At 55.4% G+C, this 25,436-nt stretch overlaps 5 protein-coding genes across 5 annotated transcripts; 1 reads left to right on the top strand and 4 right to left on the bottom strand.

Annotated features, from left to right (window-relative positions):
* Window positions 1-232: 232 nt before the first annotated feature.
* On the top strand, window positions 233-1,615 carry NCS54_00066600 (Mitochondrial import inner membrane translocase subunit TIM54; the record flags this gene model as incomplete). The annotated part of the gene is made up of 1 exon (XM_053146312.1): window positions 233-1,615. The coding sequence occupies one exon, from the start codon at window positions 233-235 to the stop codon at window positions 1,613-1,615; it is 1,383 nt and encodes a 460-aa protein (XP_053002287.1).
* Window positions 1,616-1,899: 284 nt separating this feature from the next.
* On the bottom strand, window positions 1,900-2,671 carry NCS54_00066500 (Hypothetical protein; the record flags this gene model as incomplete). Its single annotated transcript, XM_053146311.1, has 2 exons — window positions 1,900-2,372; window positions 2,434-2,671. 2 exons carry the CDS (start codon window positions 2,669-2,671, stop codon window positions 1,900-1,902), a joined length of 711 nt encoding a protein of 236 aa, XP_053002286.1.
* A 2,122-nt stretch (window positions 2,672-4,793) lies between these two features.
* NCS54_00066400 (Hypothetical protein) lies at window positions 4,794-5,798 on the bottom strand (the record flags this gene model as incomplete). Its single annotated transcript, XM_053146310.1, has 1 exon — window positions 4,794-5,798. One exon carries the CDS (start codon window positions 5,796-5,798, stop codon window positions 4,794-4,796), a length of 1,005 nt encoding a protein of 334 aa, XP_053002285.1.
* A 9,906-nt stretch (window positions 5,799-15,704) lies between these two features.
* On the bottom strand, window positions 15,705-17,546 carry NCS54_00066300 (Hypothetical protein; the record flags this gene model as incomplete). The annotated part of the gene is made up of 3 exons (XM_053146309.1): window positions 15,705-16,185; window positions 16,254-17,277; window positions 17,492-17,546. The coding sequence occupies 3 exons, from the start codon at window positions 17,544-17,546 to the stop codon at window positions 15,705-15,707; spliced, it is 1,560 nt and encodes a 519-aa protein (XP_053002284.1).
* A 598-nt stretch (window positions 17,547-18,144) lies between these two features.
* Window positions 18,145-24,689, bottom strand: NCS54_00066200 (E3 ubiquitin-protein ligase; the record flags this gene model as incomplete). The annotated part of the gene is made up of 2 exons (XM_053146308.1): window positions 18,145-18,412; window positions 18,469-24,689. 2 exons carry the CDS (start codon window positions 24,687-24,689, stop codon window positions 18,145-18,147), a joined length of 6,489 nt encoding a protein of 2,162 aa, XP_053002283.1.
* Between the last annotated feature and the right edge of the window lie 747 nt (window positions 24,690-25,436).

The following is a 25,436-nucleotide window of genomic DNA, read 5'->3' as shown; positions in this document are numbered from 1 at the left end:
AAGTGAACCCCTCCAGAGCTAGTGCCCGGAGCCTGGGTATTTCCATCCCGGTCCTTATCGCACCGCCGCTTATCGCCATCATTTTTTTCCCTCTAAGCGGTCCGAACTACCACCGCCAGGCCGATATCAAGATCGCCCGCCCGTCGTATAAACGACCCCTCAGACGCCATTGACGAAGCGTTTCGTCCCTCCGCGAGCCCCTTCAGACAATTCCCGCGGCATCGGATTCGCAATGGCCGAGCAGAACCCCCCCGCGCAGCCCGCCGCCGGCGCCGGCACCGGAGCCACCTACAAGGCGCCCACTCCCAAGCCGACCCAGAACCCGGCTCTTCGCATGATGGGCCTGCCGAACCTCCCCCGGAAGCTGCCCTCCCGCAACTGGCTCATCTTCTGGGCCATCACAGGCACCATCTCTGCTGCCATCATCTACGACAAGCGCGAGAAAAAGCGAGCCACAGCAAAGTGGAAGCACGTCGTCGCCCCTCTCGCCAAGGACACCATCAGTTCGGCGAGCCAGCTTCCCCGCAAGTTGACCATCTACCTCGAGGCGCCCCCCGGCGATGGTCTGCGCGTTGCCCAGGACCACTTTATTGAGTATGCGAAGCCCGTCCTCGCGGCCTCGGGATTGGACTGGGAGTTTGTTCAGGGGAGGCAACAGGGTGACGTGAGAGCCGCCGTGGCAGAGAAAATTCGTCGAGCGCGGAGAAAGGATGAGCGACCAGATGAGGTGGATCTGCAAACAGACGAAGCTACCATCGAGGCATTGAGGAAAAAGAACAGTGTGCCAGAGTATGAGGGCACAAAGGGTGATATCATCTTTGGACGGCATACATGGAAGGAGTACGTGAGAGGTCTACATGAGGGCTGGCTTGGACCTCTTGACCCTCCTGCCAAACCTGAGCCCGAAACGACGACGGCCGCTGTTGAGGGTTCTCCTGAGGGCGTAAAGACTGAGGGAGAGGGAGAGAAGCCGGAGGAGAAGAAGGAAGACGAGAAGAAGGAGGATGAAAAGAAGCCCGAACGACCACCTCAACCACCCCCTTACAACTCCCCCGACGACTACTCTCTAGCCAGCCTCCCTGCCCAGATCCCCTTCGAGTTCTCCCCTTCCAACCCCATCCCCTTCCCCCACCGCCTCGGCTTCCGCCATACCTTTGTCCGCCTCAACCGCTTCTTCAACCGCCGCAAGCTCGCCGACGAGATCGGCCGCGAGGTCGCCGCCGTGTGCTTCGCCGCCTCCTCCCGGGAATGGCGCGAGGCTGACGGCCAGTACGAGCAGCAGCTCGTCCTACAGCATGAGGAGAAGGACTGGGTCAAGTCGGTGTGGGACAACGAGGCCCCCAAGGAGGATGACAGCGCTGCTGCTCCTGCCGTGCCCGTCAAGGAGAAGATCTGGGCGTCGCCCCTTGTCGTGGACGCTCGTCTGATGCAGCGCATGCGTCGGTTCGAGATCAGCCCCGAGGACGAGGCCCGCGCTGCTCAGATTGTTGTCCCTGAGGCGGAGATCGAGGGATGGCTCAAGGGCAGCTTCCGCAGCCTTTGGCGCTGGGGAGTCGATTCCTGGAACGCCAAGCCCATGACACCCAATGTCGGTGATGTGAACAGCGACGAGTGAGCAGGAGCCCATCCTGCCATGTGCTAAAACGCAAAAAAGGAACGTGATGAAAAAAAAGGACGCTGCTATGTGGTTTCATGTACAATAACCTGGTGGAGGCGCGACGAGGAAAACTATTCTTGTATATTTAACCATGTCATACCAAGGGCGAAGGGCTTGGTTCCATATCTATGTTGCATCTACGATAGAGCGAGGGATGGTATTTGCGGTATGGCTCACTGTACTTTATAATCCCAAGGCATTACTCCCCTTCAAGAGTTACGAATCTCTTATATCTTTGATTCTCAATCGTCCTCGTCTGAATCACTCCCGTAACCCACCAACCCGAGGCCCTTCTTCTCGGCCGGTTTCGTACTTGTCTCGGCCTTGCTCTCTGCCTTTGCTTCTTCCGGCTGCTTCTTTACCTCGGTCTCCCTTTGCTTTGCAGGCTCCTCATCCTTGCCACCCTCTTCTGCGGCGCTGACTTTTCTCCTCAGACCCTTGACATCCCTCTCCTTGACGCGCTTTCTTTTCCGTCCAACCTCCCACGATTCGCCTTCCCCTTCTGCAGCAGGCTCATCCTGCGGCTTCTCTCCAGCATCACCCTTCTGCCTCTCCCTAAACGCCTTGAGACCTTCCTCCGTCTCGCGCCGCACGCGTTCCTCCTCTGCGCGCTTGTTGGCGCGTATCTCGTCCAGAAACTCTATCTCGTCATCATCCAGGGCGCGGAACTGGTTGCGCAGCTTGGTCTGTTCTTCAAACGCAGCTTGCTTTGCCGCTATTGCAGTTCCCGGTCAGCTCTTCAATCCACGGGCAACTTCAGTGAGGTGTTGGCTTGCCTTTATTCGCCTGCAAAATGTCATACAGGCTCTGCTCGCCCTCTCCGGTGGCGGCCTTGACGCGCTGCTCCTCGCGCCGACGCCGCTCAGCATCGAGCTCCTTCTGAACCGTCTCCCACTCCTTATTCTTCGCAGAGTCGTACAGGGGCTGCTCAGTGGGCGCTGCTGCGGCGCCTGTGTCTTTAGAGAGTTCCCCTGAGGAGCCAATTGTCCCCGCCGATACAAAGCGGTTAGACATGGTTAGAATTTCTCGCGCCTTTTGAGCCTTGAGCGGACGTGTAGAAACGAGGATGGGATTAAGGATGAAAGAGCAGTGATGAGAACGCGACCAGCACAATGTGACGAGAAACAATAGATGACCAATTGACAGATGAAGGGCCAATGGCTTCTATTAGAGTCACGAAGGATAAAATTCAACAAGTCCGCAACTTCCTGTATCTCAATGTTGGGAAGATGAGGTGGGCACAGCAGATTCATAAATATCGAGGTGTTGAATTACTCCAGTTGAGACTTGAAGGCGATATGAGATGACGGAATCATCCGATGATTTCCCGGCATAGGTATTCACACCTGAAATCTCGCTCAGGTCAACCATCACGCATCACACACCAAACATTTCAGGGACAAAGGGCCGAGACAAGTCTCTTTATTTCTTTTTTGTATTTGCTGATCGAGGAAGACCCAAGGCGAGGGATATGCCCTGCCAGTGAACGAAGCAAGACAACGAATGAATCCCCGCGTCTTGATGTTCCAGAGTACCTACCTACCTACCTTAGGTGCTTGCTTGCTTGCTTTAACAAACAAAACTCCAAGCCAACTTGAAGTCTCACACAATCAATACACACCGTCCATTCCATGAATACATCCTCGAAACTCGTAAGCGCCGATCGATAAATGGTTCCCCGGCCACTGAGGTCATGGACAAATGAAGCGTGCTTCCAAACCACCTTTTTATTCTGCGCAGCTGTCAAAAGATACCACGGATAACTTATACCCGTCTCGTTGTATCACAGCATCAAGGTTCGAAGCAGCTTGAGCTCGCATGCTTTGTCGTCCTATGCCTTCGATATCGCCCTCAATGTTCCGTAAGAATCGTCCCAATTCGTCAAGAGAAGAAAACCCTGATGCCCTCGGTCACACAGGACCGCCATCGAAACGAATCCCCATTAAACCGACGCGAAGAAGCAGAAAAAAAATCCCGATGTCCCTCTCTACTGAAGACAAAACCAGGAGAAAAGACAGCGCCGGAGTCGTCAAGATGGAAAAAAGAAAACAAAAAAAAAAAAAAAGCCTCCTTGACTCCATGACCTTTGTCTAGGTAGCTGGTATCAAACTGATACTCAAGCCTAGCCAAGCGCCAAGATGGTTAGAGGCAGAGAAAAAAACACGGAAGAAGCAAATGTCAAACCCCGTAAACCGTCCCAGATCCTTATTTTACCCGCTGAACGCAATGCATGAAACCCCGTCATATAAACCCATTTGCGTGGTCAAGAGCCGTCTGCCACGTAGAAGAACAAACAAAGACAAGTTGAAAATATATACCGCCCGCAAGATCGATCGAAGCTTGACTGATGAGACCGCTCGGTGGCCGCGGCACGAATAGCTGCGGAGCCGTGGTCGGTGCGACTGATGCGAGCCTCGTGGGACAGAGAAGAAAGTGAAATCGAAGTGCGAATCGAATGCCGCACAAATGAGTCCAAGCGAGTGGATGCGATTAATCAATCGCCGTTTCCGCCATCTATAGTGGAGAATACTGTGCCTCGGGCCACTGGTTCGGGTCTTGAGCCAGTCCCATCGTGGGTATTGTTTTGGCTCTCGATCCAGGGCAGAACTGCTGTCGTAGAGCAGTAAGTCCAAGGTGATTCCCTGAGCGCATATGCCATCTCAAAAAAGAGAGCGCCAAAGCCGTTTGGAAACCGTAAAAACCGCAAAGTCTATCGGAACCGGACCGTATAATGTGAATGATGAAAAAACCAGAACGCCGAAGATGACCATTACAGAGCGTATACCAGTAAGACAAAAGGAGAATGCCGCGTTATTTTGTCTTGGTCCACGAAAGAGACTGGGACATGGCACATCGCGGGATGTGGCCCAGCTCAGCTACTCGTTTCGTGTTTGCCAATCGCGACGATGTGATAAAAATCCTGAGAATGATCCGCCGAAAGGTCATGTGATGAACAATTTTTGTCGTGCCTGGGTATCTGAAGATGCGAATGTATCGTTCTCGGGATGCGTGTAAAAGAAAATCGTGGCCGTAAAAAAAATGAAATCCCTAACTTTTTTCTTCTTTCCAAGACCGAACGCCCTCGGTCAGAGAGCCATTAATCCTCCATCGACGAGGACATATAACTTTTGTGACGTTAACCCATAACCGGCTGGCTGTAGCCGTGAGGAACAAAGTAGGGGACCTGCTGCTTCATCGGGTCGACGCAGCCAGCACAGCTGCATTCAGCAAGGCCGTGCTCCCACATGTTCTGGGTGTATGGGTAGTGACCGCCGTATGAATTGTGGCGGGAGTTGGGGTAAAACGAGTTGTGAGCGGGAGGCTGAGGGTATCGGCTGGTGTACTGGGCAGCAGCCTGAGAGAACCACTCGTTGTAGCGAGCATTGCTCGACGAAGCGGACATGGCATAATCGGGTGTGCCATAGCCCGAGTCGGGAGGCGTGAGGGGAGCACTCCACGGGTTGTGTGTCCAAGCAACCTCGCCACGAGGGCGGTAGCTTTGCTGCTGTGCCTTCATAGCTTGGTAACGCTCGTACTCGGCCACCTGTTCCTGGAGGTAGCGCGAGTGAGGAGACTGGCGTTGGCCAGAGTACCTGGCGAGCTCGGTGTCGATCGCGGGGACAAGAGAAGCGAGCCTCTCGCGGCTGGCTTGGGCAGCCTGTCGCTTCTTCATGTCCTGCCAATCACGCCAGTTCTCAAGCCAAGCCTGGTAGTCCTTGCTGAGGTCAAGGTTGACATACAGGCGCCAGCCCATGGATTCAACCCACTCAAACTCAAGCGAGTTGAGCTCCGACACGGCAATACCGCTAACCTCGGACCAAGACCGGTTCTGGAAGGTGTTGTCGTCGAGGAACTTGCTGCCCAGCAGAAGCGACACAGTCAGGTATCGCCAGACCTGACCCTCGGAGGCCTTGTAGGGACCCTGGCCCTTCAAGGTGTTGATCCTCTTGGCGAGGTAGTTCATTCCGAGAAGGATCGTGGTGCTCGGGAGCCTCGTCGAAGTGAGGATCTGAGACACGAACTTGCGGAAGGGCGAGGTCAGAGAGGCCTCGGGAGTGACAACTCGCAGCGCCATCTCAGCAACGTACTCGGCCATCATGTCGACCTCGTAATCGAGGACGGCACACACGCCACCGGGCATGATGAAGGTTGGGAAGGGGGTCCGACGAAGATCGGAACGCGACCTTTGTCGGAGAGGAGAGCGGTGATAGGACGCGTGAAGGAAAGCTGTGGATGAGCACCACAGCTAAAACGTCCCGGGGGTGTGAGCGTGTGTTTGATGGCGGTAGAGCGAGGATCGACGTGTATCTAGTAGGCTTGACAGGCCATTTAACGGTGCACCTCAATTTCCGATGTCGTGTCGACTGGGGATAAGGGCAAAACGTCTAGATCGAGAGTGATTCGGGACGGATCGGTTTTTAACGTAGAAGGATGGTCGACCAACAACGACCTAAGGAAACTTGCTTTTGTCGTAAACGGGAAGAAAAACAGTGTCGCGGGGAGGATGATAGGAAATCCGGTGAGTGCTGAGAACTAGTACTCTGGGAGATTGGTTAGCAACATGGTGCGGAAATTGCACCGTCCATTGTCATCACATCCACGACCGAGGCCACGACGAGATCGATCCAGCACGCCCCATGTGTTGTGTTGACGGCGACTGGTGGTAATCGGATAGCGTTGTCGAAGCGATACCGACATGAGTATCGAAGTCAGGGTCGTGTAGACAATATATCGGGTGGCTGATGTCGCGTTGTCCGTTGCAAAGGTAGAGGGGAGAATTCGGCGGCATGCAATCGGATCAAGGTGTGGCTAGGCCGGTGGATGGAACGGCAACAACGGGCGAGAGGCAAGAGGAGCACTCACCGAGGAGAAAAAGGCGGATGAGGGTGAACAAGGAAATAGAGAGGGAGAGAGAACCCGAAACTGCGATCTCCGAAAGGTGTTGGTGAGGGTCTGCACTTGACTTGAGGGCAAGCAAAAAGTGGACAGGAACCGTTCGTTGATATACAGCGACCTACAACAGCGGCGGGCTGGGTAGGCGGTCGACGGGGCAAGGAGAGACTCGCGCGAAAAAGACCTGAATCCTGACGTCTACAAACCAGCGAGGTCTGTGACTAGTAGTTGTCGGGGGATTCGGCGGATTCGGTTTTTGTCGTGGAGGAGAGGAAGAGAGGAGGAAGGATGAGGATGAAGAAGGGGAAAAGAGAGAATGAGAGAGGGAGTGGTGAGAGGATGAAGGAAGAGAATGCTCGAGCAGGGACAGGAGATGGCAAGATGGGGAGATGGGGATGATGCAGTTAGTGTGGAGGAGGGCGTGGCGGGCTCAGGTGTCCACCACTGCTGTAGTGGGCGTGCGCTACTACTACGTACAGGTCTGTAGCAGTGCCCGTCAAGTCCCAGCCAAGTCTCTTCTCACTCGATGCGATGGCCCCAGCCAGCATGATGATGGGGGACCGACGGGACCGACCAGGCAGGCAGGCAGGCGGACAGGCATGGGATGGGTCCGTGGATGGTGAGGTGGATTGGATCCAATGGCAAGGTGGGCGGCGCGGCGCACCTCACTCACGCACGGCTACGGGTACATGGCAGTCATGGCTAAGGAAGAGCGAGTACGCTGTACCTACCTTACTGTCTGTACTGTAACGGCGGAGGGCGTGGAGCAACGAAAAATAAAATATGGGGTGAGCGAGTCGCCGACGAGTGAGAGCCCATGGCAAGACTGAGCCAATGGATCATGGACGGCCATGGATGGGATGGGATGGGATGGGATGGGATGGGGTTGGCTGCCCGCCCGTGGGAACCTGGAAGAAGAGGCCTGGAAGGGGGCAAGACTCGATGGACGGGACGCTATTGCAGGACGGGACTGGGCAGAGGTACCTCGTGCGCAGTACCTACAGGCGGAGAATCCATGTACCATCCAGCGGCCATCACCGCCCTGGAGTACCTGCAGGCAGAGGTCACTCCTTGGGCTGATGGCCGGTGACAACGAATGACAGTGGGAGCTGGTGCAGAGGGGATGATGGAAGGGGAGTCAGGGAGTGGAACCTCAGATGGATGCGTGAGAACCCAGCAAGAAAAAAAATTGAGTGGGGTCGAATCAGCGAACGAGCCATGCAACAGGCTTGTCCTGTCCAGGGCAAGGTGCAAGGTCATGACCACCACTCCCACCGCGGTTGTGCGTCCTCCTGGTCTGGTCGTGTTGTCCATGTCCATATGTGTGTACGTACCGGTGACTCGCAGCCCCCCCGTCTCCATGATTACGATGTGAGTTCAGCCGATTGTCAGCAGTCGAATTCCTTCCAGATGGACGAGGTGCCAAGGTGCGCACGATGGATGCACACACAGACTCCCGAATCTGGCGCGGAGGAGAGGCAAGGCCACGGAGAGCCGGGTATGTTCGCCTCAGTTGCAGCATCAGCAGCAAACCTCCATCACGGGCATCCGTCTCTTCCTCTTCCTCCCAGCCGGGATCTCGGGGTCGTCGGCCTTTGTAGGTTGTCCTGCTGCCTCAGGGTTTGTTCTTGGGTTGGCGTTGCAGTCGTTACAGTGGTTCCACGGCTTGGGCTTGGGCTTGGGCTTGCTTGGGCTAGCTACCTAGGCTCGCTTCAGATACGGTGGTGCCCACGAAACATCTCAGTCGACTGGCACGCACGAACGAGTGAAGGTACTGTGCATCGGCTCAGTGGCTGTCCCGGGGTTTTGTCTAGGTATTCACGCGGTCATGGGGAGAATGGATGGGCGGGCGGGCATTCGGATCATGAGTGATCCATGAGCTCGGCTGCTATCACAGTGCGTAACCCTCTCCATCCGATCCATCCATCCTCGCCAGCAGCGTCAGCCTTCATCCCGTCGACGTGTTCAAGTTGGCCAGGGTACCTGTAGAGATCCAGGCTCGAACAACATCCATCAGCAACTTTTTTTCTCGGCTGTCCCCAAGTGGTAAAACCATTTCTTGCCTGCGCTTGCCGATGGGGACAACGAGACCCTCGCTCGGCCTGGTTCGCACTCTGCCTTAGCTTCCCTCCCTGGCGCCAACTCCGAGACGGCTGTGGGCTGTGGACACTATTTCTGGCATGGCTGGCCAGTCATGAGCCCTCACCTGATCCGAGCCGTCGGGGGCCATTTCACGGACAGAGGCGAGGTCCTCCACTCACGGGGTCCCCTCGCAACCTCGATGCTCGACGCTCAACGGGTCAGCCAGTAGGCAAAAGGATCCAGAAACCTTTCATCTGCCCATCCACTCAGCGCCGTCCCATCGTGGCCGCATGTGGAGACTTCCATGTGCCTGCCTCGTTTTGGTTCTTGCTCTGCTCTTCCATGTGCCTTCGATGACACGGGACTTGAACCAGGGCCACAGGGCCTAACCTCCTGATGGCCTTTTTCTCGGGGGCTTGGTCTGCGTCAGAGAGTGCAATTGTAGCGCCTCGCGGTGCAGTAGCCTGAGGGCTTTCGGGGGTGGTTGGAGAACGTCACTAGCAACCTTCCAACCCGCCCGCCGCCAGCCATGGTCATTATTTTCTTTGGCTCTTTTCCTTGGTGTCGGGTAGCTTGACTTGGCCGTCAGGGCAAGAAAGAAAAAAAAAAAAAAAAAAGGTTGGGAGTGCATCAGAGGTGCCTTCAGGTTGCCACCAGGAGGTTCTGCGTGGCAAGCGATCACTGGGCTCCCCTCCTGCTCATTCGTCCAGCGTCAGAGTTCGGACATGACTTTGACCAACAGTCAACTTCGTCGTCATCATCAGGTTTCGTTGCCCTCCTCTGCTAATCAACACCACACAAGTCGTTCTTTCATTACCCCTTTCCGTGCCCTATGTACAGTACCATCCTGTCTTAATCCTCTAGCAAGGCGCAGCACAGAGGCCGTCCTCTGAGTGAGACTGCTGTTGCTCCTTCTCGAAACCCTGTGCCGGCATCCCAATCAAATGCAGAGACGCGATATTATCAAATTACAGCAACGACGACAACAATAACAAAGTTCATAGAATAACGCTCATGAAATCATGTCGTCTCGGTGCCTCGGCCAGTCCCCGTTTCAGTGCTCCCCGTCTTCATCCGACTTCTGGTTGGTCGGATTTTTACCAAGCCTGCCCAGGTAGGGGTGGCCAACCGACTTGTTGAGGCGTGCTTCCAGAACCCCTTCCACTCACCACAAAACGGGGCGGAGGAGGAGATTTGGCATCCAGTCGACCCCGGCACCCAGGTACGAAAATACCGCTGGCTGCAGGGATTCCCGACGCCGTCGATCAGACCTCACCGTTCTCGAGGGCGACTAGGATGCAAGACACTGCCCAGCGAGTCACCGGTGCAGAATTTCTCCCAGAGTGGGCCGGGGTTCTTCGACGCTGCCCATCGCCCATCAGCCCTTTGAGCATAGTGGTTCTTGAAGCCCAAGCCCGGTGGAACGACCCTTCCAGGGTTGCCAGAATTGGCCGCACTCCAAGAGGAATTGGATGGCTGAGTCGGTTTCCCTCGATCGACCAAGCGCTTGACCACCAACTGGTGAATGGAGGAGTCTATCCGCTCCATCTCAACACATCTCTCAAAGTTTGGCCGCATATAGGGGCGGGCACGTACAATACCCAGTCAGCAGAATGTAAAAATAAACCAAAACAGCAAACAATCAGCAAGCACAAATCAGGGGGTTCTATTCATGGATCATGATGAAAACGACCCAGAGAATCGCAGACGATTAAACACCAGTTGCGTTGCATGTGAAGCCTCCGCGTCCCCTCTCACTCATTTGATCACGAAGTCTTCAGAAGGCGACTAGCAACCAGCTCCTTAGCATCCTGGACCCGAACATGCGGAGGGAAATGCCTCAGGTCCACCATTGCCGGCGTGTAACTCGATGGTGAAGGGACACTTGGGTCGGACGTGCATCAACAACCCCTTTCTCCCGCGCAGTAACCCACTGCAGACCACCGATCAAGCACATCTGCAGTACATTGTACTTGCTCGACAACTGCGCCAGGGTGGGTGCGCGGTGATAGAGGCGTACGTAACGCGCTTCATCCCCTCTCTTCTCCCCAACTTGTTCACCGCTGTTGTCTTCAACCACTGCCACCAACGATACTGCAGCGATGGTTCCCTGACTGGCCACACAAGCCCTGCTCTGGGAGATTTGGGTCCACAGGTCAGGGCAGGTGTCGCGTTGCAGGCCAGTAGCGCCGTTTCCCCCAGGAGATTACTTGGTCAATCATTTCGAACCGTCCGGCCCAGGTTGCCATGTGAGCGCTGTGGCATTAGCCCATGAGGCGAAACATGTGTTCAACACAAGCGGATTCTCCCTGCTCCCGCAGTTGGTCGACATGGATTGCAGGCTTGCTCGAGATGCGATTTCCTGCAGTTCTGTTGTCCTGCACCAGACGGAATGCCATTCTGCCATGGGGGCAGATCGGATCTTGACTTGTCAGAAGGGCTGAGTCCCATCTCGATTTCTATCCGGTGTTTTGTCCAACATAAACCATGGTGTGGAGTGCAGTTTGACATGCACGCATGTCAGTTGTTGATGTGCCTGGGTCTGGCGGGCGAGCTGGTCAGGGCGGCTTCGTGGAGATCTGCAACCTCCGGGCCTGGCGGCAGCGGCTGACATGGACCTGACACCACGTTGGTACTGTGCCTACACCAAGACGCGCTGGTGAAGGCCTCAACTCTAATGAGTTGACTCGTTCAGGGGACATGTTATCCTGTGACGCCCAATATGGTTATCCCAGGATCACGCTCCGAGTCAGACTCTTTAGGCTGAACAAGTACCGGTGGCTGCTGCCATGGTGCATCGAACAAGCTCGGGACGACAAGTTATGGGTCTAGGGTCCAGCCCATCGACCCAGCGTTGCTGTGCTGGAGCCGCCAAGTCCTTGTTGCCAATTGGGGCCACAGAATTGGCAACCCTTCATTGTCAGGGTCTTTTCCATGTGCACGGCCTCATGGCGGGTCAGTACAGGACATGAATCGACGGGTGCCTTCTACCTAGGCAAAAGTGTTTGCCAGTCAGCCGCCGCGGAATCCATATCCTCAGCTGGCCACTGTCTGGTGATGGCTCGGTGCTATTTCATCTTCACCCGAATTTTCGCATTGGACAGTACAAACAACGGTTGGAGCGTTGTAAGGGACGTTGAGCAGGGACCATTCACAACCCGCAACACACAGACGTAGCTGCGGCGATTGACGGCCAAAGCCACCAGCAGCACGGAGGCTAATCGCGATGGAGACGGTCTCCGCTTTGAAGGGACTGACGCCCTAGTACTAATGCAGTATGGAAACTTGAGGCTTGTCTTTTCTCGGTATCTTCTGTGTTGACGGCTGTCTGCTGTTTGGGATCTCGACTGTTTCTGGATGGCACATTGGGACTTGATTGCCTGTCAACTATCCAAGCAAACTCTGACTGCCAAATGTGAACGGAATCACATGGAGATACACCGCAATCTTGGCCTGGCAGACGGAAGACGGTTGGCCTAGGGCCAGCGGAGCCAGATCTGAGCACAACACCATCACCAAGTGTCGTCGCCAAAGAGAGGAAATGGAAGCTTCACCTCGAATCTTGATTCGCTCCGGGCCCAGGTCCAACGGCGAATCCTTTAGTCCGCCGTCGTGTCTGGGCTCGTTTTGGGGGTGTACTGGAACCAGCGGAGCGGAGCGCTGTTGGCGGATCTCGTCTTCACCGCAACAAGCGCCTTCTCACTCGCGTGATGGTACTTGTGTTTTCCAGGGCCCGACCTCTACCGCTGGATGGCAGCCAAGCATTTGATATTCGTGGGGGCGAACCCATGGGCTTTGCTGTGATGGATCACAATGGAGTCTACCCCTCATCGCCTAAGCGCCATGCTACTCATCCCCCAGCCGTGACGTGCAGCCGAGTTATTTCTGCCAACTCAACATCCACAAAACAGATGAGGTGGTTTGGCTTCCTCTCCCTTTGTTTTGGGGTTAGCGTCGATCGTTGGTCAGGAAAGAAAAGGGAAAAAAAAAAGAAAAAAAAAGAAGAAGAAGAAAAAAAAGAAAGAAAGGAACACAGCCGCACGGTCAACTCCTTCTTCGGCCTTGTTCAAATCCCGTACCACTTGTACTTGTACGGCATGCAGGGTAGATATTCTGGCATGTCAGCTGGCCTCACATTCGAGAAGTGTCAGCCGCATCTTGAGGCATGCTGTGGCGGCGACTTGATCAGAAAGAGCTGGTGTATATGGGCAGAGGCGGTGAGAAAGCAGCGGCTCGATGGAACATGGTCATCCGTCCATGGTGAACATGTGCGAACAGAGCCTGATGGAAGCGAAAACACCAGAGTTTTGCTCATCGGCCTCCCGAGTTTACACGACTCGGCCGTCCGACAACCTGACTGGACCCAAGTCATACCGGCGTACGGATGCTGGTGCGCCACCTAGCATGACAATCCACTGCCCTCCGGATTACACGCCGCATCATCTGTTGAACCAACTACATAGCGACCAACACATGTCTCTACCCTATACCGCCAGGTGAAAAACCCGCGGGATCGAGCCGGCGCCCGGGCAATATTTGAGGTGTAATCAACGCCCAAGACTAATCTGGGTGTCATGGGCGATGTATATGACCACGAACGGGCGCGTATGTATGAGCATATACTGACTACTGCAGGAAGAGTATCAAGTCGCGATCCAGACTGATGCAAGTGCAGTTGAGTGTGAAGCGAGGTTAACGGGTCATCAAATGGGTGACCCGGACCGCAGTTTCCAGGCAAAGCTATCCCATGGAACCCAGCCGTGTGGAAGCGTCTAGCCCAAGTCCCTGGGCATCGGATGGGCTGGGCGTCATAGTGCATCCCCAGAGAGGGCAACCAGCACAGCGGTTCCACCAGGTGGTTGGCGAGCAGTTGTCCTGACTTGATGAGTCTTTGGATCAGCCAACGACAGGCCACCACCTCTGGGCTCCTGTGAGGATCCGAACCCCAGGCCCGGAGCAACCCTGCCCGTTGCTGTCTACTGTACGTACCTACCTTCGGGGTACCGTCCCTGTTCACCGGCGAGACTGATCCCGTCCCCCGGAAGGCAGAACCCGCCAACCTGTGCATCTAGCACCCAACATCCGGCAGTGAAGATCGCTCGCAGATGACGAAGAAGGAGGCGAATGCGTCCGACTCGTTGCCTAGTCGGGAGCAGCGCATTTGCCTTTGCCCTCGGGTGCCTGCCAGGCACAGGAGATGCCATCCATCCATGATTATCAATACAACGGCCAGTGTGGGTGGTGTTTCGATCCGTGCTCCCCGTGCCCCGACGCCGGTGCTGCGACGCTGCATGCGTGTACTGAACCGTACGCATGTACAGTACTGTACAGTATCAGGGCTCGTCGTGTAACTTGGTGCATCTCGGCAGTTCGGGGGTTGCTGTGTCTGGCAAACCCCATGAGGTGGCTGCCGCGTGGGAGGAGTCGGCATCCCATCATGAAAGGCATGACGGACGAGAAGCAAGCAGCGACGTCGTCCTCATCTCACTCATGACCCGTCACGGTCGGTTATGTAACCAAGGCAGCAGTCAGACTCTCAGTCACAGTCACAGTCACAGTCACGAGTGCTTGAGCTGACGTCTCGATGGCAATATCTCTGATACATGGCTCAAGCCAGACGCCCCCGGAAGAGTCAAGACTTACAGTTTACAGTACCGTACAGGCCAACTCGCGTCGTCATCTACGGTACAGTACAATATTCCTGACCTTGTCGTCGTCGTCACCACCGCACGTTGATCCAGCAGCTTCCAGCAGGCATCTGCACGAATACACGCACATGGGATATCATCCATTGCAAGGCGACGTCCGACCGGCCAAGTCAATGTGCCTCATGTAGTCGATGCCAACTAATCAGCACCTGCGTCACAAGCGTCCGCTGGACACGGAGATCGAGACCCTGGTTTCTGGTCGTCTGCCCTTTCTCTTCAACATTAGCTCCAACTCTCTCGGCTTGACCTCTAGTTTGGCTAGGGTCGCCACCTGCCAACACCCGTATTGGGGAATTGAACAATTTTTTTTTTCTTTCTTCTGCGTGAAATACTTTGCACTATCATCTCGCCCTACTGCAACCATCTGTCCATCGGATCCGCGTGGGGTGGGAGGGAACAGGAAATGCCAGCCACACAAAATAAAGAAGGAAAAAGAGGACCAAGTCCAAGCGAAGCGGGGGCCACGGAGCAGAGCGAAGTGGTTGGCGACATGGACGATGAAATCCACCCGAGACTAGAGAGGCAGGGCAGGATCGTACCTATCACGGGCCTCGGAATGGAAGAGACAGAAGAGCAGAGAAAGAAGCTAATCACGACAGGGACCGAGAGGAGGGGGCGGGAAAAAAAAAAAAAAAAAGCCTCTTCCCTCGCATCGCTTCTCATCTTGACGGTTGCTCTCGTGTGCCAAGGTCCGTAGCCCGTCGCAAAGAGGCCGAAGCCGGGGCTCGGAGCTACCGAACTGTCGAAGGCGCGTTACCGGCGGTTAGAGACTGTCGGCGCGAGTGCAACAGGTTAACGCAAGGCAACCTAGGCAAGCTGCAGCTCCTTGCTCTCAAGCGACGAGTTGAGTAGACCCGACAGGACCGAGGTCTTTCTTGTGTTGATTCTCATCAGGGCACACACACACGCACACATTGCTTGTCCTCGACACCTCATACATATAGTCGAGACGAGAGGAGAGACCCATGTCCATAACAGAATCATCCGGAATTACAGCTCATGGTATTCCACTTCGTCTCCGAGAGAGACGTCCTCGCTAATGCTCGGTACACACAATGCCCAACAACGCGAGGCCGCACCAGAAATGTGCAGGTAGAAAAAAAAAGAAACACGTCAATATCCATGACACCAAACGCCTGCTTTCCTTCTCCCAAGCCTGCCCGGCATGGTATGGCATGGCATGGCATGGCATGGCATGGCACACTCAACTCCCCATCCATAACCACCAAAAAGCACACATCAATCGCCGACCGTGACACCAGGGAGCAACCGTGAGAGTAACAAGGCCAGTGTACAGCACGGTTGCATAATAGACATAGATCCACCCGTCGTAAAGGGAGTCGAGTCCGCGCCCTGCGTTCCCATCAAGTCATGCTGTACGGCACAATGGCCTTGTCGATGACGGGCTGTCGGCGCGACATCTTTTCGCTTTCCGGCCCCCATTGTGACCGCCACGATGCTTCCTTGTCCACGGCGCTGTCAAAGGCCTTTCGGCACTCGGGAGGTAGGAGATCCTTGATCTCATCTGATACTGCGCTCAGTCCCTGGAACGAGGCAAGGAAGTCGGCCGATCCGGCCGTATCGTCCACTCCCGAGGCCGAGATCACACCCGCAGACGACGTCTCCAAGTAAGTGTCGGCGATGTAGAAGTTGCGGGCCATCTTGCCGGGGAGAGGAGGGAACACGCTGCTGCCCCTGGTAGCTTGCTCGTCCTCCGGGGCGACCTGCTCGATGCGGGCGCGCGTCGGCTGCATCGTTGCTGGGTACTGCACCACGTTGGTGTGGATGTCGTACACGCCGGCATTGTTGAGCTTTCTTATGGCATTAATGCCGGCATTGAACGTACTAGGGTGTGACATATTAGTGATGAGTTCCCGACAGAGTGTTGCTATTCGCCAACCAGAGGAACGTACCTGGCCTCGCGGGCATGCTCCAGCATCCAGTTCATGTCATTGACGTTGACCTTGCGCTTCTTGGACTCGACTTTGCCATTGGGGATGGGCACCGAGGGAGCGTTGGTGTGGTAGACGGCGCTGGCTCCATGCCATGCGACGTATTGGTTCTTGTTGTACGGCTCCCCCTCGACAAAGTGATCATCAGGGTCTGCGAGCTGGCCCTCTACAACACCGTCGGCACGAGCCTGAGCAACGCTATAGTCGTCGATGATACGCTTGCCGCCGACAATGATGCGGGCGCCGAACTCACGGAATACAGAGCGTGCTGTTACGATACCTATTGAGCGGCCCTTGTACGAGTGAGGGATGATATCTCGCTCAATCATATCCCGCTTCTCATCGTCGTCGACAATAATCTTGTAGAGCTTGCGATGCTTAGTGAAAAAGAGGTAACTGTCCCTGAAACCGACACATCGCGCCGGTTCTGTCGAGAGCATGTAGAGCCTCTCGCCGCGTCCCGTCACAGTGAATGTGCGACAGCGGTAGTCGCGACCGCCCTGGAGATTGCCCAGCTTGTCGACCTTGGTCTCGCCCTCAGGGTCCTCGGGCAGCACGCACTCGTCGTTAGCGATCTCGGCGATAGTACCCTCAGCGTCAATGACCTGTTCGGCCTTGGGCGCTGCTGGACCACCTTTGCGACCGCCGCGCCCTCGCCATCCACCGCGGCCGCGGCGTCGCGGGGTGTTGGCCTCGTCGGCGGGCACGGTAATCATGTTGTCCCAGTCCGGGGGCCGGTTCTTGGGTGGGCGACCGAGCCTCTTTCTTCTAATGACTGGCACAGGCGGCGGGGTGGGCTCCTTGGCCGACTCGTCGTCCTTGTCGGCTGCATCATCGTCGTCGCCAGACTCCTCCTTGGGCTGGTGGTCCTCGTCCTTTTCGTCGTCGGGGTCGGGAACCGCCTGAGGCTTCGTATCGTCAGCGGCCGAGTCGGCGTCGGGCATGGCCTCGTCCTCGATATCGGCAAACGTCTTTGGCGTGCTCTCTACGGGTTGGGAACTGCGCGTCAGCTTGAGGCGGATCCTTGGACGGGGCGCCATGATGGAGGAGGATGATGAATGCGACGGTTGCGTCCAAGATGCGCAAAAGGAGGTCGAGGTTTGCACTTGCAGAGGTTTCTTTGATTGATTGATTGATTGTTTGTTGGTGGATGGTGTTGGGATTGGAAGGCGAAATCGACGAAACACTTCAAGACTCACCTAGAGCAGCCGCAGCCCGCTTGGCGGCAGCGCGACCTGAACGTCTGCCTGCCATGATTCACTCACTCGCTGCAGTGACGATGCGGCATCCACCCGTCCGTCTATCGAGTGTCACAGGGAAGGAGCCTTTGCTTGTGTGTGCGTGCAAGGCGGGAAAGGGAAGTTGAAGGAGGGAGGGCCAGCCAAAATGAGGCTCAAAGGGGGTGGGATTGGAGGTTTGCGTGAGAGTGTCTGTGTTATTTTTGCGCTCCTGCCCTCGTTGGTTCTGCTTTCCGTCGTTCTTTCCTGCAAGAACAAGGCTTGAGCCACGGTCGAGACGCGCCGTGGCATTTGCTTGACGTGATTGGCCGGAGGTAGTGACCCACTTACTGTATGTATTTCACCAAACACTGTACCAAATACACTGTTATAGCATCGCCATCAACCTTCATACGTTCTATACAAGCTGGTCCCCATCGAAGCAATTGCCATCACTGATAAACCTTGTAACTGCCTCATCTCTATAGATACTAGAAAGCCCTCTCCATGCTAAGTAGCTAAGATTCGAAACAAAAACGCAACCTTACACCTTGACCAGACAGTAATCGTAATCCCGTAAACCCCGTGTCGATGCAAGTTCATAAATGCTACCCTCGAGGTCCCTCCTCCATTCACTACAGAGTATCCCATCCGCCATTGTTGATCTCCGCCTCCAACTTCCGGCTGATCAAGCTCGGCACCCCGTGATTGAGCACCGTGTTGCGGATCATCGAGTCATATCGCTTCTGGTTGAGGAAGAGCTGTCGCCCATGACGCAGCTGCGGATCCGTCTCTCCATACTTGTCGATGTATGGCGCTGGTGTGAAGGACCCCGACAGACGGAAGAGGTACACTATCGAACACTTGCGCACGTTGAGGAAAACTCCAATGTTTCGTTGACACCTGGAATATCCAGTCAGTAATCTGCTCTGTAAATCATCAGATCAAGTGATACTCACCTGCGCATATGTTGCTGCGCGCCACCAATCTTGGTGTACTCTATACGGTCAGAAGAGGTGTCTGTCTTTTGGCAGCATGTGCCCTGGCTGCACGAGAGCTCGCCGCAGAAGAGACAGATGACGGGATCCGCGAGTTCCTTGCCTGTCGTCGGGCACTTCCGCCTCGTCGCCTCGTCAATGAGGGCGTCGTAGTTCTTGGGTAGGCCAATAAGCTCGAATATACCAGGATGGCTCATCATGGCTGACCGAGGCATGTCACTGCTGTCGCCTGGCCACATGACCTGATGCTTGACCCATCCCGACACAAGAGATGACGTCGTTTGGGGCCAGCCGCAAGCAGCCGCGTTATCTGTGATGGCGGCACACATCTCGTCAAAGCTGGGAACGCGGAGACTCTCAGTCAGGCGCTCCAGTTCATCCGCCTCTGGCGCTGGCGAGATGTGGCTGTTGAAGTCCACGCCGTACTTGACGTAGAGGAAGATGAGACTCTTCCTCAGGAACGTGAGTGCGTACTTCTTTGCAAACGTGTACCAACTCTCCAGCGTATCCACGCCAGGCTGCTGGAACCCTCGGTTTTCGCCAAACTCGACGCCCTCCGGGAACTGCGCTGCATGGAACTCGAGGCCGCACTTGGTTACGGCGAGGGCAAAGTCGGCAAAGTTGTTGATGGCTGGATCTTGAGTTTGCCTGTTGGTGAGATTGCCAACCCAGCTGGCAACAGGAATGTTTCGGCCCATATGATATACGAGCTTCACAAGCTCCGCCAGGTAGCACAGTCGAAGAACGTGCGAGATCTCGGCTTTCTGTGCCGGTACCAGCCCGTACGAGCACTCGACCAAGAACAAGAACGAATCCATGCTCAGCAGAGGCGGATATACATCCAATGGCCGTCGAGCATACGGCGTGCCGGTTCCAAAGTACCGTGACATGAAGAGCTGGCAATGTTGTCTCTCGCTATCCTTCTTGAACTCGGCATCAATCTTGCTTTCAGCTCCGCTATTCTGTGCCCCGACCGCAATGTACGACGAAACTGTCTCTGACAAGACTCGCAAGTGTGTGAGAATATGCTCAGGAATCTTTTCCAAAAGGCTCATGCCCGGTTGAGCTTCCACTCCTCGCTGCTGGACTTCCACGGAAGAGATGGTGAAGCCCACGGCCTTGACTAGTGTATCACTGGCGCAGAGCTCGCCAGCGTTGTCGCCCTTGGAGTCGATGATGTGACTGGTGCGGAGGCCGTTCATGCGAAGAGTGTTTCGCAGTCGACGATATGCTGCTAGCAGCTCTACCATCAACTGGCTACCATCCGTAGCAGCTGGCTGAGCATGGCTCTGCTCAGGCGTATTCAGGTCAGAGAATGCGTAACTGACGGGTGTGCCCACGGCTGATGACTGCGCCTCGGCGTCCTCCCTTCCCCATGAAGTCTCGGCCTGAGTCTGGGCTGGTAGTAGAGACTCGACAAGGCTTCCAGGAAGACTAGGAGTGTACATGTCGGGGAACGATGGCTCATCCTCGGGCGCTTTGCTTCCGCCGATCCAGTAAGCGGAGCCCATCTGCTTCTCCAGGAAGTCCTCAAAGGGACCTTGAGACTGAAGGTAGCCTGGGTACGACTCGTCTATCCCCTTCCAGATGATGGGCACGAATGCGTTTCCAAGCGCCTTGCATAGAGGGCACACAAACTCATTCCGACGGGTGTCCTCAGGATGATGTCTGGCGATCTGATGAGCGTGACGCCTCACTGTTGCTTCATAGTAGACCTCGAAGCAGCGGTAGTGCATCATATGCCCACAACCGCTGGCTACGGGACCTGGAAGGCAGACGTTGGACGGGAATCCTTTACCAATAGTTTGTCGTTCCGCGAGGAAAGTTTCGCCCTGGACGTTGATCTTCTCCACCATCCTCCTGTTTTCATGGGCAATACCGAATGGCCTGACCTCCTCAGCAGATCGGTCGAGACTGCAAGGCGTTTGTGATGCTTCGCGGACAAAGTCGGGGTCCTGGAAGTCTGTCTGCCGAAGGATCCGGCTCTCGTTGAAAAGGGCAAACGTTCCGTAGAGGTGCCGGTCGTCTGGCTCTTCCTGGCACAATATGCAAGTTCCAACGGGATATTTCCAGTTGTGTTTCCGGTCTTCTGTCTGCTCTTCTTCCTCTTCATCTTCATCCAGGTCCGAACCCCAGTCGAACGCTGCCTGGTTCTCCATGAAGCTCTTCTGTTGCTGTTGGAACTGCGCCATGACCTTGGCCTGGCGACTTAGCGCCGCCTTCTTTCTCCTCTCCCGCTCCTCCTCAGCAGAAGTGTTTGCTGGTGAGGCCGTGTTGATGCGATCAACCGAGACCCCGAGGTTGACGTACGCTGTCTCGAACGTACGGGGGCGCTTCTGTCGCAATCGTTTGAGAACGAGTGCAATCTTGGGATGAACCGCCTTGAACTCGTCCTTGGTAGACATCATGTTCAAGAGGGACACGATAGTTCTGGAGCTTTGTGCTTCGGGCATAAAGTTGCTGCGGCCAAACTTGGTAAGAGCAATGTAGACAAACGACTTTGTCGACTCCTCGCTCATGTCATCGTCACTCGTCTTGTCCTCCAGAATGGCAATCAGGATGAGATGCAGAACCACCTGTAGGAAAGTCTCTAGCCGGGTGAATGGAACCGAAGGGGTAAACTTGTTGGCCACTAGAGGATAGAGGAGCGAGTAGTAGATGACCTGGGCAAACATGCCTGTGCTGGTGAAGGCGCCCAGGTTCTCGAACAAGCCCGATGGAACTGTTCGAGCCTTGGGCTCATACACAATCTCTTCGGCTGTCTTTCCTGTCCTCTTGGCCATCTTCTTTCGATACGCCATTTCGGATTCCTCTCGCTGGTTCTTGTTGTAGTGTGCGATGTAGGGATCGATCTCCTCAATGAACTCGGGACGCAACTCAAATGTGCCAACATCAGAAACACCCTCGGGCGGCTTGAAGGTAGCCATTTCATCCAAGACTCGATGGAAATCTTCCTGCTCCTGATACTTCTCGGGGAGCTTGTTGCAGATCTCATTGAATGACAGGGGCTTAAAGCACAGGACGTGAGTGATGTCCCGGCGCATGGCTAGAAGCCTCGACTTGGTCTCGTCCTCGGACGATATTAACGAGGTACGATCACTGAGAAGAACAATCAGGAGGTGGATCATGTCTTCCACCACGTCCAGGTGTTGGGCGTCATCTTGAGCTTCCGACTTTAGCTCAAACAAGCCCTTAACCCAACTCTCCATTCCGAAGCGGTCGATAATCGACGCGAGAACGCGGCTGGGGTTGCAGACCACCAAGGCAGTCTGCAGAAGGAATATGTCTCGGTGGTGCGAAACATCTCGTTGACCAACGCCGCGGTATGTGCTTGCTTGGTGCCGCAGGCTGATTCCGTTTCTAACCCACATATTGGCCTTGATCTGAGCAAGCCAGGCACATACACGGAGAGGGAAATCGAAGGCCGCAATGAGGTAGTCCTCAGAGGTGAAGTCTTTTCTTGGCACCTGAGGCCTGCCCATCAGCTTGGGTTTGGACTTGAGCTCCTGCTGCGTGAAGCTCATCAGAGTTCTCATGGTGGAGGCAGGAAGCGATCGTCCGCACTCAATGAGCCAGGACAGGGTGTAGTGAAGGGCGTGATGGAAGCTAATGGCATCCTTCTCGACGACAAACTTGACCACGTCATAAGAAGCAGCCTCGGTATCGAACTCAAAGTCGCTGAGATTCTTGAACTGAACCTCATCCTTGATTTCACCCTGCTTGAACCGGTGGCGTTCTGCACCGATCGAGTTGAGGATCACCGTCTTTGCTGTGAAGCGGATGGCTCGTTGGAGGTAATGAATCTCGTCAGATGGACAGTTGCGGAATGCCTCGGCGAGGTTTCGAGCCTGCAGGTTGATCTGTCTTGTCACAAGCGAGGCAGTGATCCATGAGTCGGCCTCGTATTCCACATGCTCGACCACCGCTCGAACATTGGGGCCAATGCACTGGTGAAGCTTGACAAGATCAAGGAACTGCATGAGGTACCGGGGCTCGCATCGCACGCGCTCTTGGACATGAGGCGCACCAAACAAGTATTTCAAGTCCTGGTAGAAATGATACATTCGCCTGTTGGTTACAGAGCCACTCTCGAAGGCGAGGACGGCGTCAGGAGACACATCCCAGGGGTGTCCGACTTGACGCGTTGTTAGGAAGGTGTAGAGAATCGCCAGCAGGCTGGTCATGAAGTTTCCGCGTTCAACAACCTCGGCGGTGATTGAGGGAGTCGTCAGCATCTGAAGAGAGAGGTTGATGATGGAGTGGTCCGGTTCTCGGTCTCCAACCAGGTAGAGCTGAGCTAGAATCGTGTACAAGCTCGCGAATCTGAGAGCCAACACTCGCTTGAACTCGGGAATCTGGACAACAGTGGATATGTATAGGGCCCGAAGATCATTCCTAACTTTCTTCCACATGCGCAGATCGAAAACTAGAAGCCAGTCGAGACGGACACGTCGAAAGACATCCTCGGCCGGGGGCACATTCTCACGCTGTGTGTAAATTGTGGGTGTCTCGATCCAGTAGCGTCCAGGTCGAGCTGTCAGTTTCTCGGTCTTGCCAGGCGTCTTTGGGATTTCAGCATTTGCTTTGGCGTAGATCGAGGGTGCGACGAGGGGCTCGGCCGTATCCGAGTCGGAGGGTGTCGCTTCTCTATCTCGCGTTGTAGTACGAGTCTGAGTCTGCCCCTGAGTCTGCCCCTGGGCCTGGGCCTGGGCCTGAGCAGGGGGAGGTGGAGGAGGGGGAGGATATCCAGCCATGGTGGCCTCGTCTTCTTCCAGAGCCTGGTCGTTGTCTCTCCAGTTGACGCCAAGATCTCCAACTTCTCCTCGATCTACCATCATCACATCGTCATCTTCATCTTCGTCACCCCCAGCCACGGAACTGGACGGGGAATGATGGCCTTGGTCGTCCATATCGGCGTCGAGATCGTCGTCTTCGTCATCGTCGTCGTCGTCGTCGTCGTCGTCGTCAATTTCTATTTGAAGACCATTGCCTCCAGCAGCAGCTTGCAAGGCCAAGATGAAACGCGCATTCATGCCGTCGAACCGGCGTCGGTTCGCAACTGCCTGGTCATCCTCCTCCTCATCGTCGATAAGGCCCAGCGTATGAGTTGCCGCGCTGCCCTGACGCCATGGCTTCATGACTTCCTCGCAGACGGTGCGACGAAGAATGTGAGTATCATGGCCGACGGTGCAGCCGGAGATGTCACTCAGCCATTCCACGAGGGTTCCACACATCTGCTCTCGAAAGGTATCTCTTGCAGATCGAATCGTGACCGTTACTCTTATCGCCTCCATTATAGTCGCCATGTGTAGGAGTCGGTCAATCTCGGATGAATATGTCAAGATGCTCCGTCCTATGGCATCTGTCTCCCAAGCATTCTCGGCTGCAGCCCTCCGGCTCTTGCGGCAGGCCCTTGCGACCTGGTCCTGCACCTCCTGAACGGTGTGCTTCTCGTCATTCCACAGGATAAGCGCAAACTCGTTGCACGGCTCGGCGTCTGGGCCATAGTAGTGTGAGGACAAACGTGAAGACTGTTCATCCTCGAGTATCGACTCCTCAGTCTTGGCTTGGCGTAGCTGCTCCGGTGAGCAAGAGATGACGTCGCAGATATAGTCAAAGACCCGGCCGATGGTCATCTGTAGGTTCGCCACGAGATCCTCGGGCAGGCCAGCTGCCTCCTTTCCCTTCCCTTTATCGGCGCCCGCCTGCAGGTCGGAGTGGATGGTGCAGAACATGGGATTCCGCCAGGCCTCGTCGTCTCCGCAATCGCAGCAGCCGCTGTTTCCCACAGAAATCTGTATCCGAACCATGTGCCCGGTGTGATCGGTCGAATCGAAGCAGCGTGCACACAAGCAGCAGGTCTCGTCGGTGCCGCAGGTCCGGCATGTGTAGTTCGCCTCGCCAGGCTTGAAGATGTGCCCGCATCGTTTCCCCCGCGCAGCCTCGGTGTATTCGGCACCCTCGACAGCACCTTGGGCGTCACTGAGTTTGAGGGTATCCCCAGGCCTGCCCTCGGGGAAGAGCAGACGCATGTATTCGCTGCTGCCGCCCGCCAGAGACCAGAACAAGCTCCGCAGCAGCTCCCGCGAGGCCTCCTCGGTGTATCGATAGTTGAAGTGGGCGGGCAGCCCCGCCAAGAACTGGCAGAGCTGCTGCTCCTGCGTCGACATGTTGTGATCCATGGTCAGACCAGCTTCATGGTAGGCTTTTTCGGGTTGGGTGAGGTGAAATGGGGAAGCAAGAAGAGAGGCGGTTGCGGTGTCGGCGATGTCGTCAGGCAGGCAGATAGATAGTAATAGCAATGGGAGTGGGGGATCCGCAAATATTGGAGAAAGGTCGGTGGAACAGCTGAAAGCTGCCGCAAGCGATAACTAACGGTCGAGTCAGCGCTCAAAATCCTGTGCAGAAGCAAAAGACAGCTGTACTGTTCTCAAGATGCGTGCGCGTGCCAAGAGGCGAATGAATCAAATCAATGGATTAAAAATCCGGGTTGATGTTGGAGTGTGCTCGAGACGGGCGGGCTGGGCTTATTCAGCTTGGATGGATGGAGGTTAAAGCCCACATTCGCAGGCTTGTATCCTGAGGCTCGAGGTGTGATGGAACAGTTGCTTGCCTGCGTGTTTGGCGTGGCAGGTCTTGCCCCTCAGGTGCCGGTTCCAGGTTGCAGGGCTGCCGACGTCAGTTGCAACCTTGAATGCCTCAGAGACTTGCGTGGCCCTCTTTTTCCTGCAACATAGACGGCAGATGAAAGGCGAAAGCAATGATTGCCACAGGCGGCATTGATGAGTCAGACAAAACGAGTTTCATTCAATGGATGGGATGCATGTTTTGGCACGGGCGGGAGGCGACATTGGAGACGCCGCTCATAACAGTGGCCTGGCCAATCTCTCACGGCCTCCAAAGACAGCTTGGGATGGAAGGGAAGCGGG

The sequence above is a fragment of the Fusarium falciforme genome, chromosome 1 (genome assembly GCF_026873545.1).
Source record: "Fusarium falciforme chromosome 1, complete sequence".
Lineage (NCBI taxonomy): Eukaryota > Fungi > Ascomycota > Sordariomycetes > Hypocreales > Nectriaceae > Fusarium > Fusarium falciforme.
This window is presented reverse-complemented; position numbering and strand designations above follow the sequence as displayed.